This window comes from Vipera berus (assembly GCF_964194415.1).
Source record: "Vipera berus genome assembly, chromosome: 8".
In the NCBI taxonomy this organism is placed as follows: Eukaryota; Metazoa; Chordata; class Lepidosauria; order Squamata; family Viperidae; genus Vipera; species Vipera berus.
In genome coordinates this window covers 23,244,711-23,259,445 of record NC_138211.1, presented here as the reverse complement: position 1 = coordinate 23,259,445, position 14,735 = coordinate 23,244,711, and the positions used below count along the sequence as shown (strand labels likewise).

Below are 14,735 nucleotides of genomic sequence, written 5' to 3'. Positions count from 1 at the left end.
CCCCATCCAGACCCGGACCGCCTCCAGGCACCGGGACATCACGTCGAGGGCATCACTGGGGTGGTTTGGGGTCGAAATGAAAAGTTGGGTATCATCAGCATACTGATGATACCCAACTCCAAAACCACGAATGATCTCACCCAGCGGTTTCATGTAGATGTTGAACAGGAGAGGCGAGAGGACCGACCCCTGAGGAACTCCACAAGCGAGAGGCCTCGCGGTCGACCTCTGCCCCCCTGCCAACACCGACTGCGAGCGTCCCAGGAGATAGGAGGAGAACCACTGAAGAACCGTGCCTCCCACTCCCAATCCCCTGAGACGCCGCAGCAGGATACCATGGTCGATGGTATCGAAAGCCGCTGAGAGGTCTAATAGGACTAGAACAGAGGAATATCCCCTGTCCCGGGCCCTCCAGAGATCATTCACCAGCGCGACCAATGCCGTCTCCGTGCTGTACCCGGGCCTGAAGCCCGATTGGTACGGGTCTAGATAATCCGCTTCATCCAGGACCAGAGGGAGCTGATGCGCCACCACACTCTCAACAACCTTCGCAAGAAAGCGAAGGTTGGAGACCGGACGAAAGTTATTCAAAATAGCCGGGTCCAAGGCAGGCTTCTTGAGGAGAGGTCTCACCACCGCCTCTTTCAAGGCGGCGGGAAAACTACCCTCACTCAAAGAGGCAGATATAACCGCCTGGAACCAGCCTTGTGTCCCCTCCCGGGCTGCATAAACCAGCCAGGAAGGGCACGGGTCCAATAAACATGTGGTGGAGCTCAGCCTCCCCATGATCCTGTCCACTTCCTCCGGAGTCACAGGATCGAACTCCTCCCAGGTGACATTGACAAGACCGCTCGTGTCCTGATCGTCCGATACTGCCCAGTCGGAGTCCAAACCGGTCCGAATCCGAGCGATTTTGTCCAACAGATGTTGACTAAATTCCTCGGCACGCCCCTGCAAGGGTTCCCCACTCACCTCCTGATTAAGGAGGGAGCGGGTCACCCTAAACAGGGCGGCCGGGCGATTATCTGCGGACGCGATGAGGGCAGCGAAGTAGTTAGATCTCGCTACCCTCATCGCTGCGAGATAAGACCTAATATGGGTTCTTAGTCGCAATCGGTCGGATTCAAATCGGCTGGACCTCCAAACGCTCTCTAGGCCCCGTCTCCGACGCTTCATCTCCCGGAGCTCCGCGGAGAACCATGGAGCCCATTGGGATCTGCGCCGGGTCAGGGGCCGCAAGGGTACAACTCGGTCAAGTGCCTCCGTGGCCGTCCTTTCCCAGGCTTCCACTAAGGCATCTGCCGAGCTGTGAGCAAAGGAGGCAGGTGGGGACCCCAGCGCTGCCTGAAACCTCTCAGGGTCCATTAAGCACCTGGGGCGGAACCATCTAGTTGGCTCAACAACCCCACGGTGGGGGGTGGCAAAACGGAAGACCAGCCGCAGGAGATGATGATCGGTCCATGACAGGGGCATAACAATTGGGGAGCCCCCACCAAGATCATCTAACCACCGACCAGATAAGAAAACCAAGTCAAGGGTGTGGCCTCCCTCATGAGTCGGTCCATGAATTACCTGCGTCAGGTCCATGGCCGTCATGGAAGCCATGAACTCCCGAGCTAACTCAGATACTCCTCCCAGGGATGGTAGATTGAAGTCTCCCAAAACCATAAGTTTGGGAAACTCAATCACCAGCCCTGAGAGGATATCGAGAAGCTCAGGCAGGGCTGCTGCTACGCGACTAGGCGAAAGGTACACGAGCAGCAAGCCCAACTGCGCCCTGGGACCAAACCTCAATAGGAGAGATTCACACCCGACTATCTGAGGAACGGTGGCCTCCTGCGGACATAAGGTCTCCCTCATAACCACAGCCACTCCCCCACCCCTACCCTGAGTCCGAGGCCGGTGTAGCACCCGGAAGCCTGGTGGGCAAAGATCAACCAGGGGGATACCACCCTCTGGGCCCAACCAGGTTTCCGTAATGCAGGCCAGGTCCGCATGCTCACCCTTGACAAGATCCCGGACGAGGGGAGCCTTATTAGCAATGGACCTGGCATTCAGGTACACCAGCCGGAGCTCAGGTGGCTGCACATCCCCGCTCCCAGAACCTTGGGTCGAAGACAGAGGGTCGGAGCGCCTCACCGCTTGTAGATAGCGGAGAGGCCCTCCCGGAGGTCGATATGGCCCTCTGATCTTACACCTGCTGCCATTCCCTATCGTCGTGGGAATTGACAATCCCACGACCCGCTCCAGAGCTCCGGAGATGACCGACCCCGGCTCCCCCTCAACGCGATCTGTCCTGGGCCTAGCCTGAACAGCAGTTGGCGGATTACCCCCCCTCTCCGACCAACCACAACCCTCCCCCCTCCCTAACCCTACCAAAAATTTAGCTAAAAAAGTAATCAGGGGCCTATTATTAAATTTATATCTTAGGCCCCTGTTTCTGCCCGGCCATCTCTCAGGGTCCCAACAATCGGGCCCGTCATCAAGAGGCGAATTAAAAGGTAAGGCGGGTCGCACCCAGGAAGGGGGGGCACCCCTGAGGGCGAGTAAAACCGTGCTGGAGTACCTCAAAACCATGGTAATAATTGGGTAAAACAGCAAAAAACAGACCCTGATCAAAATAAATAAAATGGGAGGATCTTAAAATGGAAGGAGAATATCCAGACTGCAAACCCAGCTCTTCTGCCACTAGAGCTGGGTAACCCTGGGACAATCCCCGTTCTCTTACAACGGTCAGAACCGGGGAGCAGCCTGAGATATACAGCCGGGGAGAGAGATACCGCCTAGAGCTCTCACCTCTAAGACGGAACAGATGGAAACTCTTAACTCTTAACCACTCTCTCACAGTGGTTATACACCCGGCACCTTCCACAACCCAAGGGGAAAAGGAAAAAGGGAGGACAATAGGGGAAACCAGTCAGCGAGATGGATTAGGGTAAAAACCCATAAAGTCACGGAGTGGGGCTCAAGGATATGGTCCAGTGAGCTATAATAGTCCATGCCTCCAGATGTCCAGGCATAAAAGTCCATACTCCACCCAGCCATAGTCACCATGCCAAGACGGTCGCGGCACTCCAACTCCCTCACCGCCAACCGTCCCAGACGCTAACCAGGGCCGTCTCCACCACTCCAGCTTAAAACGCTGACGCTGCTCCAAGCCGTAGTTCATAATAGCAGTCGTAAATCAACCAGCATCCGGCTCCTGAGCAACTAGAAAGTTCTCCTCAAGGTCGCCAGCTCCGTCGAGTTATTCCGGGCTCTACCGAGTTCTTACGCGTTCTTCCAGAGCCTCCGGAGGCCTCTATTTGGCTTCGTTGAGCTCCGGCGGCCCGACAATCAGCTGAGTTCCTGCGGCCCGACAATCAGCTGGTCGGCGCCGCAGAGCACAGCACGGAGCTCAGCCAGTTCTTCCGGGCTTGCACGGCTCTCCCAAACCTCCAAAACTCCAGGCTTAGAGAGCACAGCACAGCACTTAAAGAGAAAACAGCACAGCCGCTCCCTCTGGCTTCGTTGAGCTCCCGCGGCCCCGACAACAGCTGGTCGGCGCCGCAGAGCACAGTCAGCTGGTCGGCGCCAAAAACACAGCACGGGGCTCAGCCAGTTCTTCCGGGCCTGCACGGCTCTCCCAAACTCCTCCGAACAGCCGGGGCCCTCCGAAAAGCCAGACAAGCAGCACAGCAGCTCCAGGAGTAACCATCAGAAGCTTTCCTCAACCCTAATCCAGACCCCCAATACAGAGAGAATGACATTCCTGTGGGGCTCCCAGGGTCGCCAAAATTGCTGGAGCTCCCCACGGAGCTCAGCCAAGCACGTTTTAAGAGTCACTTGGCTCCTCTTGCCAAACTGTACCTTGCTAAATAAATTCCAGTTGGCTCAGTTTACACTTGCCAAGACAAAAGACCATATGACGAGTAGCTCATGCTAATTTTTGACTTCTACTGTTGTGCGTGTGGAATTTAAAGGAGCAGACAAGTGGGGAAGGGGATCCCACAAACAGCTCAGTCTTGTGACAAGCAGCACCTTGAATTGCTCAGGGAAGCACACTGGGAACCAGTACAGTTCATGGAGCAAAGGCATATACTATCTTCACATAAATAGATCTACATGCGTGGGATTGCGTGTATGACCCAAGGCAAGATAACTGAAAACGCTGGTCAGGGCCTGTTGCCAGAAAAAGTCCTGTTCCCCTCAGCAGGCTGAAGCAGCCGACCCCAGGGCACCTTGCCAACCAGTGGGCTGAGATGCAGCTGGTGGACTCTTGCCCGGGCTGGTGGCCTTATCAGGCGTCAAGGCCAGGACAGGATTGTAAACCTTGAAGAAGCAGGATAAGAGGCTCAGGGTGTTCCCTTGTGTGGCCTGGTCTGATGTGACGTTGCACAGCAGGGATCAGGAGGGCAAGCAGGGTTGCAGAAAGGGCCCACCCTTGGAGTGGCTGGCTGTGTTGTCCCCCATTTTCGTACAGCCCCAAATTTCACCTAGAAAGGAGGGGGGATTTCCCCTTTTTATTAAAGGGCCAGAGCTATGGCAATTTTTGTGCGATATTTCAGAGGGGAGGAGGAAGGTGTCCTAAGGAAAAGGCGGGGGGGGGGGGGCAGGAGTTCCTTGGCTTTTGGCAGATGCTCTGTCAGGAAGGCAGATGGCCAAAGGCCGTTCTGTGCAGCTTTGTGTCCTTGGAGAGAAGGGGAAAGGGCCTTCTTCACCAGAAGATCACTTCTGGATTTTGTGCTTGGGATGAAAAAAAGTGAAACTCTGGTTGTGCTGATTAGAGAGATTTGTTATTATAGAAATGGATAGTGTGTACTAATGTGTAAATGTAAAAAGTTGAGGCTGTAATGTAAAGAGCCACATTTTCTTTTTTCCTTCTAGTTTCCCATTATTTTTATTTTCCTTTGTGTTTTATATTTTGATAAAAATTTGAAGCATGAAAAAGGGAGGCAAATGGCAAGGCTTGGCATGTGAGGCTTGGTGTCCTTGGAAGGGAAAAGGACCATTGAAGACCCTGAGTCTGGCCTTTGCTCAGCCCAGGAATCCAAATTAAAGTAGGATCCCGGACAAGTGGCTGTCTGGCCTCCCTTTGAAACGACAGCCTCGCAGCTGATCAAATATCCAAGGAGTGTCAAACCTTTTGCTGAAAAGTGACAGGTGGAAGCCATTTGATGTTCCCTGTTTAAATAGGTGTAGCAGCTATGCTTGCTCCGAACAGGTCTTGTCGAAAATAACCTGTGAAATCCAATTCTGCAGAAGTGAGCAATGTCGGTTGGAGCCAGTCTGGGTCTTTTCTTTATTCAGTGACAGAATTCCATTCATTTTGGGGAGCTTTTAGATGCTTACCTTCTTAACATTCTTGCATGTCCAGGGGTAAAAAAACACTTTATGGTGTTTTTCCCCTTGGCCTGAAGCCCCAGCAAATAATTGTCTTTCAGTTCCTCCATTTCAAATTCTTAGAGCCTGTTGTTATTTCAGTGGTTTTGTTGATAATGATTCAAAACTCCCATTTTCTTTGGCAATAGAATGATGTGGCTTTGTCAAGGTAGTTGGCTTTCGCCCATCATTTTCAATGGAAGAGTATGCATCACAAGATCAAACAAAGCTGGGCTCCTTTGTTTTTACCTTTCAGTCTCACAATGGCCTTGAACGTGCATCCCTGTCCTTATCTCACTGTTCTTTTTGTGTTGTGTTTTTGACCATGACCGTTGCTCCATTGCCCTTCGCTGCCCCAACCCTCCCTCCCTTCTGCACCGCCTAATAGAATAGGGCCTGACTGAGGCTTTCCCCTCTCCTCTTGCTTTCTTCAGCTGTTGGGGCTGCTTGACTTGGCGAAAGCCAAGCCATTTCCCCCCTTGCTCTCGTTTCTAAAGCTTCTGCACCAAGGCTATAAAAGCCAAATAAAAGGATCCCTTGAACTTGACATTATATTATTTGGATGCAGCCCAGGGGTGCTTTGGGGGTTTGGGCAGTTGCATTGCAGTGCTGGCCTGAGTTGTACCTCTAATCCACCAAGACACCTTGAACCATCAAGTTCATTTTTGCATTTGCTAAATTTCTACAGGAGTTGCAACTTTCCACCAAGTGCTCTGCTCATGTCATGGAGGAAACTACAGAGGCAAAAATGACTGTTAAGAATGTGTAAGATTGCAGATATATAGATGAGCAATTTCTTTTTAAAAAGAAATAGGCAGGTACTCTGGGACTTGTAAAAGAACTTTGTGCCCTTTTCCAACACAGTATTATGCCTTGGGAATGGATTTCACTTCTTGTTTCAATTCTATTCATCAGGCTGAAAAAGCTCCAATTGAAAGATTGATAATGAGGCAGTCTCAGCTATGATAAGGTGGACCCAGTATATGAGGAAGCCTGGGTGTACGTTTATAGACTTCAGGTATCTGGCAGTAGGGTTAAGGCAACTGCCCCCATCGATCCCTTCTTTCGGTCAAAACAATGCTTGCTGCTTAGGCACACCTCAGATTCCCAGCTGGGTCAAAGCCAACATCCCAAATAAGCCGGGGGTGGGGGGGAGTAGGTGGGGACTAACCCAGCATAGAAAGAACCCCAATGTTATCTCCAGGTAAATGATAAACCAGGATATGGCGCTGGTGCAGCCTGATTGGTGTGTGGTATCTGGAAAGTGGATGAAGAGTGAGCGTGCACCTTGGCGCTCCCTTTTCTCTGAGGAGCCCTGCCGGCAGCCCAGACTTGCCAGGATGCTGCAGATGGTCCTGTTTGCCTTAGTGGTGCTCAGCGCCAGTCTGGACTTGATGACTGAGGTCAGTGAGCAGTGATGATGGCAGCAGTGGAGGCTATGGGTTGGAGGGATTTAGTAGCAAGGTATGCTTTTGAAGGACCTGGTGTCCCCAACTATAAGGCCCTCGGCTTCTCCTGAACTCCCTCAGTCCTTTGAAGGGAGGGGCAATCGGGCTCAATTTATCTGCAAAGTACCACTTCCTGCTTAAGGCTTCCCTAAACTGATACATCAGTAGTTTTGGGCAACTGGAGATTTGTACACACAAAAAGTTTAAGGTAATAAACTTTAAGTTCATTCAACAGGAGATTGTCCCATGATTGTCCAGTCATAGACAAGCTGTTCCAAGTTATGAGGCCAGCCTTTCACGGTCCATTTCAAGTAGACGGCAGGCTAAAGTCTCAGTAAGCCAGAGCCGTACTGGAAACTGTCCTTCTGGGATGAAGAAGCAAAGGCTGGCGTGATTCTTCCCGTTTCTGGGAACACAAAGACCAGTAAAACAAGGTTTTCAGCTTTGCTCCTGCCACAGAAGATGAGTGGCATCTTCTGGAAAGGGCACGGCTGGCTGGCAGCCTGGGTGGGAATAGGGGATAACTACTAGTCATGTTCTCCAAGTGGATATGTGGCCACCATCCTCTGCTTTTCCTTTAAAGTAGGAGAGGGCAAACTATTGTCTGCCAGCGGCTGCACTTAATATGGGGGGGGGGGGAAGAGAATTTGGTGGCAAACCTGAGGAAAATTGTTTTTCAGATGTTACATTTCTATTTAAGGCTAATCCCACCGTTTTCATATAGTTGCGAAATGAGTATACAAATTTAATTAATATTTTCACCTCAAAATGCCAGGAAATCAGTTGCTCCATTCTTTAATTTTTGAACTTCTGAAGAGGAAGAAGCCCTGCTTGCTAAGGGGAAAAGGTCCTTGCTTTGATCCCAGGCTGGTCATATCTGCAGTCCTATCTTCTGTTCCTTTTGCAACCTATTGGGGCAGAAGGACCTCTCCTTGGCCCCTCCCAGCTGCGCAAATATGCCCCCCTCGACAGCCATGGGAGTAACGAGTTTTCCCTGCCTCTCTGGGGTCTCTGCTTTCTAGGCTGCTGCTTTGACCGAAATCCATCAGGCAGGATACTGCGCCGTTTATGGCGACTGTGGTAAGAATCCTGAAGCTGGGCCCGGGCTCATCGAGCGCACGGTGCCCTGCCTTTCCAACACCCCAGCCCGGCTGCTCCATGGGCCCCACCTTGACCTCCTGAAGAAGATCTGCCCGATGCTGTTCAAGGGAGCCGCCAGCACCTACGCCTGCTGCTCGCAAGAGCAGTTACACTCCATGGAGATCAGCTTTTCGCTGACCCGGGCCGTTCTGTCTCGCTGCCCAGCCTGCACGGAGAACTTTTCCAACATCCACTGCCAAAACATCTGCAGCCCAGACCAGAGCCTGTTCATCAACGTCACCCGGTACTTCAATCACACCATCCTGAACGTTCCGGTGAAGGGCGTGCTGGAGTTTCAGTGTTACTACAACCAGCAGTTTGCTGAGGGAGTCTTTCAGTCATGCCAGGGAGTCAGGATGCCAGCCACTGGAGATTATGTCACGAGTGCCATGTGTGGCAAGTACGGGGCAGCTGCATGCAACACTCAGCGATGGTTAGATTTCCAAGGTGATACAAGCAATGGGTTGGCCCCCATGGCCATCTCCTTCCAGCTGAAACCAGGGGACTGGGCAACTGAGGAGAGAAAGATTTTGCCACTCAATGGAACAGTCTGGAAATGCAGTGAGGCTGTAAATAATAGCACAAAGTGCTCCTGCTCGGACTGTGAACAGTCGTGTCCGGCCATCCAGCTTCCTCCTTCTGAATATCAGCCCTTCAAAGTGGGGAGCATGGATGGAGTCCTGTTTGTTTGTGTTCTTCTCTTTGGTGTTGTTGCATTATCATTTATGGCCTTGCTGCTATGGCAAAGGCACCCCTCATCTGAGAAGCAAAAGGGACACAACAGAGAGGATGTCATGACTAAGTTGACTGCCTCTGAGAAGGTGAGTCAGGCCATGTATGATTTCTTAGTTGAGGCCTTCAGCAGTTGGGGCACATGGGTGGCCTATAATCCCATCAAAGTCATGATCATTTCTCTAGCCATTGTGGCAGGACTTTCTAGTGGAATGATCTGGATGCAACTCACCACGGACCCTCTGGAGCTCTGGGCCTTTCCTGACAGCCAGGCCCGGCAGGAAAAAACACTCTACGAGAAGCACTTTGGACCCTTCTTCCGGACCAACCAAATCATCCTGACAGCCAAGAACCGCTCAAGCCACATTTATGATTCTCTTTTTTGGGGCAAAAAGAACTTTAGTGGGGTCCTCTCTAAAGAGGTACTATTGGACCTGATGGACTTGCAGATCAAACTGCAGGACTTGAAGATCTGGTCTGAAAAGCATCATCAGAACATCACCTTGCAGGACATTTGCTATGCACCTCTGAATCCCCAGAATGCCAGTCTCTCGGACTGCTGTGTTAACAGTCTTTTGCAGTTCTTCCAGAACAATCACACCCTCCTGGACATGAAAGCCAATCAGACTGTGGGGAAGAAGAATGGCACAGTTGACTGGAGAGACCACTTCCTTTACTGCATCCAGTGAGTGTGCATTTGGGAAGCCTCCTTCTATGTGTGAGGGGGGTGGATTTGTTTCATCTTTTCATCCTTGCTAAGAAGGGTAGCAGGTGGAAGGAAATGCTGGTGCCATGTTTTGGTGACATTGTTTCCTTTTCATTGCCATCCATTCATTCGTCTTCTCCGCCCATCTCTGAATTGGCACAAGAATGTCAGTTTAAAGTTGCCGTCTTCTATGCCAGTCCTGCTGCTGCCTCTTGTGCGCCAGCAACCGGCCTTGTCTGCTTTGGGAGTGTGCCCCTTGCCTTCCTTGGCCCTATGTCGTTCCAGGCATGGCACCAGGATAGGGATGGGCTGGACTTTTTTAAACTGGGTGGCTGCCCCTCCACTCACCTGCTCTTGGCACCTCCGAAGCTAACCTAAATTGAATGGAAGAGATGAGTGACCCACCCTCAGTTGGGTCCTGGTGATTGGGAAGCAGGACTGAAGGTGACAGGCTGCTGCCCACTTTTTGGGGGGACTTTGCAACTGACAATATGGGGAGCCTGACCAATAAGCACAGACACTGGCTGGTCCTGCCTCTTCTACCCCCCTCCGCTTCCTTGTTTAAAGCCTGCAGAGTCATTGCAGGTGTTCCATGTAAGGTGTTTTCTTGGTTAATGGGGCTGTTGGGCTGTTCTTTCTCCCACATCTGCAAGGGAAAGCTCTTCCCTTCTCCCACCACACCCCCATCTTACAATGTGTGTTCTTCTCTTCTTTGCTCTTATCTTAGCTCTCCAGCCTCTTTTCAAGATATCACGGAGCTCAAGCTGAGCTGTATGGCAGACTATGGAGCCCCTGTGTTCCCCTTCCTGGCTGTAGGTGGTTACTCAGGTAGGAGAGCCTACTCCCTCCCAGGTGCTAAGTCCAGACAGCAGTGGCCATCTCTCTCACGTCATTCCCAATGTTTAGCCAGGGGAAGAGAGTGAGGTCAGCTGGAATGGAATCATTGATAAACTTGGTGAACCAGCTGTGGCAGGAAGGTCCATGCCATCATCGGGCTCTGGCAGTGGATTTCCTTGAGCTGGCATTGCTTTCTAGTTATTTTTCTGTTTCTTGAGGTCTCAGCTGTGCCTTCTTTAGATTTGAATTAAGAAATCTATAACTGCTGAAATACATGTAAAGATGTGCTTTGACATTTCTCAGTTCAGGATTATCTTCAAAATCTTTGCACATAAGCTAAAGTCACATCTTTGCTAAAAAGAGAAACCATAAGATAAGGCATAAGGAGATTTGGGAGCATCTTCTTGTCCAGAATTTCCTGGGACTTTGGCCAAAAAACTCTTGGTGAGATCTTTGGGCCAATGTAATATGGAAGAGGGTTAAAAAATGAGGACCTTCAGTTGATGCATGGACCTCTACCTGAGCATCGTTTGTTGTGTTTATTGCATTCATGCCCTTTCTTCCCATTGAAAGTTCCCCACCTTTCATTCACAAATCAACATCCAAGGAATTCAGTGAACTCTTGACAGAGGAAGATTTCTTCCTCCCCCATCTCAGCCTTATGGTATTGTATTTTAATTGTAGTCTATCAATTTCCTGATAGATGGTTGTACCTCAGGTTGAAATGGTTCTCTTGGCATGCTGGCCCCAGGATATTTGCTTAATTGAACTGCTACTGATGGGGAAAGGAAGGGGATATTGTGTGTGTGTGTGGGGGGGGTTGTCTTCTGTTAAATAGATTCTGCCTCATCATAGTTTTCCTCCAATAATGAAGTTTAGCTAAACTTTTATTTGGCATCATATAGTGCTTTCCGGATGTATTTTTAAACCCATAGGATTGTCATGAGATATATAGGATATGAATATATTTCTAAGTGTGAGGAGGTCGCTGGCTTTCAAGCCTCATTTTTCCAGAAATATTAATTTTCCAGAAGAATGATAGTCCTCTAAGGATAATAGTGGTAATGATTTTTATTTTATTTCTCCGCAATTGATCTATCAGTGAGGTGTTTGAAAGGTATAGAATAAGGGTCCCCAAACTCTTCAGCTCATTGACCCCATAATGGTGGTTCAGATTGTTCATTGATCCCCAAATGTTTATTATATGTAAATAATGTAATGAATAATACTTAAACTGATAGTATTACAACTAATAATAGTAATAGGATGCAACAAAATAGAAGATAAAGAACTGGAGAAAATCACAAAATACAAAGACCTGCAAATAGAACAATGGTGGCAAAAGAAAGTAAAGTAGCATCAATAGTCATAGGCCCCTTGGGTGCTTTCCCAAAACATCTGGAGCAACCATTGGCATTGACAAAAATCATTCTCAGTCAATTGCAACTTTACTTAGAACAGCCTATATCCTGCAGCTATACCCTTTATACCAGGGGTGTCAAAATGCTGGCCTGCGGGCCAGTTGCATCGTGCGGAGGCTGCGCCCACCCCAGCTCCATCAATGCAAAAAAAGTTGCAATATGTCAAAACAACATGACACAGCGAGTTTGACACCCGTGCTTTATACCATCTAACAATATCTGCCTATCCCAGATCCTTCAGAAGGTCTCAGTAGCTGGATAAAAATGCTAAATTCAATTGCAATATCTGACTATCTACGCGGCCAGCCATGACATCCTAGGTTCTTGGGAAAAACTTGATGTGTATGAAGACCAACATCAGCTAAAGAACTGGCAGCTAGTATACATAATAATATCACCACCCATCAGCCTTCGGGGATCAATACTGATGATTTTGGAGAACCGTGTTGTAGAAAGAAGCAGGGTCATGCACTTTTTAACTAGAAGAGCTCTAACTGGGATTCTTCTGTTTTGTATTCCCCACTCCCTAAAATCTGGGTGACTGGCCAACGAATGAGGCATGGGAAAGGGGTGGGATGAAGTAAGAAGGAAAGGCCCAAGTCTAATGGCACATGGGAAGGTCCTTGGGACACAAGAGGAAAAGATGCGGCCAAGGGAACATCAGCAAGAGGAGGAGGAGCCCCCTGACCTTAGTTGGCAGAGAAAGGAACTTAGGAACGACCCTAACTCTCAAGGATCAGGCTGAGAAAAGAGAAGGTGGGGGATCTGTACTTTCAGACTTGCAAAGTTTGTTAATGTAACTTTACAGTAAAGTAGAATTAGCTCATCGGGTTGCGTTTCCCATCTGGTTGACCTGGGAGAAGTGGGACATAGCCCTCCCATCCCGCCACTGTTATGGTAGGTCCCAGATGGCACTGCAGGACTAGTTTGCCAAGGTGCAGCGATGCTCAATTGCAGGAGTGGTGCAACTGGTATCTATCTATTTTTCAGAATGCACTAACACAGTTGTGAGAAAGAACCCACTGGCCATCTGCCTATGGAGATATGAAACAGCAGCAATGGGAGAAAAAAATGATTAAAAATATGCTTTTCTAGAAAGTATATGTGTAGAAAGAAAGGACCACTCATACTCAGTTGGAGAATTTTATCACAATGAATTTGCAATGAATCTCGGGTTCTTACAGAAAAGTCAGTGCAGAATAAGTGCCACAGGTTATTAGCAGCAGAGACAGAGAAAAGATTTATCAGCAGTTCAAAAAGAAATCTTAATGTTTAAGATTTAGAGCAAAACAAATTTGACTGTGAGAATGCTGCAACAGTCGAGGTGTGAGAGATGGTCATTCAGCCACTGTTTTCAGTGCCTTTGTTGGCTTCAGTTGGTCACTGAATGAATAGTTGTAAATCAAGGACTACCTGCAACTGCAGTCTAGTCTTTGACTTACAACAGTTTATTTGATGACCATTCAAAGTTACAAGAGAGGTGAAGGGGGTGACTTTATAACCATTTTTCACACTTATGACCATCTCCATGGTCACATGGTCAAGGTTGAGACACTTGGCGGCTGACTCAGGTTTATGGCAGTTGTGGCATCCTGGGGTCGTGTGGTCCCCTTTTGTGATCTTCTGACAAGCAAAGTCAATGGGGAGGCCAGATTCACTTAACGACCATGTTATTAACATAACACCTGCAGTGATTCCCTTAACAACTGTAGCAAGAAAAATTGTAAAATGGGGCAAAAACCACATAACGAAGGTCTCACTCAGCAACATCAATTTTGGACTCAGTTGTGGGGTCGTAAGTCGAGGACTTCCTGTACAAGAGGCTGAAGATTTTTCTTGGCAACAACAGCTTTGCCCCCAGAGATTGTGGGTGCTCCATCCCTGGAAGTTTTCAAGAAGAGGCTGGACAAGATGGAATAGGCTCTCCGGCTCGAGTGGGGGGGCTGGACTAGAGGTCCAAGGTCCCTTCCAGCTCTATTCTATTCTTATTCTAAAGGTAAAGGTAAAGGTTCCCCCGCACATGCGTGCTAGTCGTTTCCGACTCTAGGGGCCGGGGCTCATCTCCGTTTCAAAGCCGAAGAGCCAGCGCTTGTCTGAGGATGTCTCCGTGGTAATTTGGCCAGCATGACTAGACGCCAAAGGTGCACCTTCCCACCATAGTGGTCCCTATTTTTCTACTTGCATTTTTACGTGCTTTCGAACTGCTAGGTGGGCAAAAGCTGGGACGAATAACAGGCGCTCACTCTGTTATGTGGCACTCAAGATTTGACCTGTCAAACTGCCAACCATCTGATCGACAAGCTCAGCGTCCTAACCCACTGAGCCACCGCGTCCCTTCTATTCTTATTCTTACATTGTCAAAAAAATATGAAAACTGGACAGGATGGGAAGCAGAAACAGATGGCAACGCAGCAGCTGGTCAAACAGAAAAAAAAGGAATGCTTGTCAGTGTATTTCATTGCATTTGGGCAGGGAGGAAAATAAGGAAAAGCAGAAATAGAGACAGTGGCTTTAAAGTTTTCACAGGGAAAACTTTAAAACTTTCACAGGGAAAACTTTCACACAACGACTGTTGTTTTCTTCTGTGACAAGGTGTGACGTTTGTGGTCCATCACTAATTCTGAGCTTAACCACTAAGGCACGGGTCGGCAACCCGCGGCTCCAGAGCCGCATGCGGCAGCCGTCCCATGCGGCTCCCAGTCCTCCTCTGCCATTCTGCAAAAAAGTCCCATTGAGAGAATGGGGTGGTGGAGGTTTGGAGAGCTGATGCCTTTCGGGGCCAAAAGAAATGCGAACGAAGGCAGCAGCTCTCCAAATGGGGCAACGGCGGTTTGGAGAGCTGCGTGCACAGCTCTCCAAACCTCCTCTGCCCTGTTTCCAAGGCTGCCGGCTTCGTCCATGTTTGAGAAAGCCAGCAGATCTCCAAACGGCTGACGGCGGTTTGGAGAGTTGCGCCCACAGCTCTCCAAACCTCCTCCTCCCCGTTTGCAGGGCTGCTGGCTTCCTCAAACATGGACAAAGCCAGCAGACCTCCAAACGGGCGGAGGAGGTTTGGAGAGCTGCGCAGCTCTCCAAACCTCTGCGGCCCCG

At 49.5% G+C, this 14,735-nt stretch overlaps 1 protein-coding gene across 1 annotated transcript in view; it reads left to right on the top strand.

Moving 5' to 3' along the window:
- The first annotated feature begins 6,531 nt into the window (after positions 1-6,531).
- The window catches only part of NPC1L1 (NPC1 like intracellular cholesterol transporter 1), a 28,786-nt gene continuing 20,582 nt past the window's right edge, over positions 6,532-14,735 (top strand). The window contains exons 1-3 of the mRNA XM_081333589.1: positions 6,532-6,764; positions 7,832-9,366; positions 10,115-10,215. Coding sequence (XP_081189715.1) covers positions 6,570-6,764; positions 7,832-9,366; positions 10,115-10,215 — 1,831 coding nt within the window. The 5' untranslated portion in view covers positions 6,532-6,569. The remainder of the gene's footprint in view (positions 6,765-7,831; positions 9,367-10,114; positions 10,216-14,735) is intronic.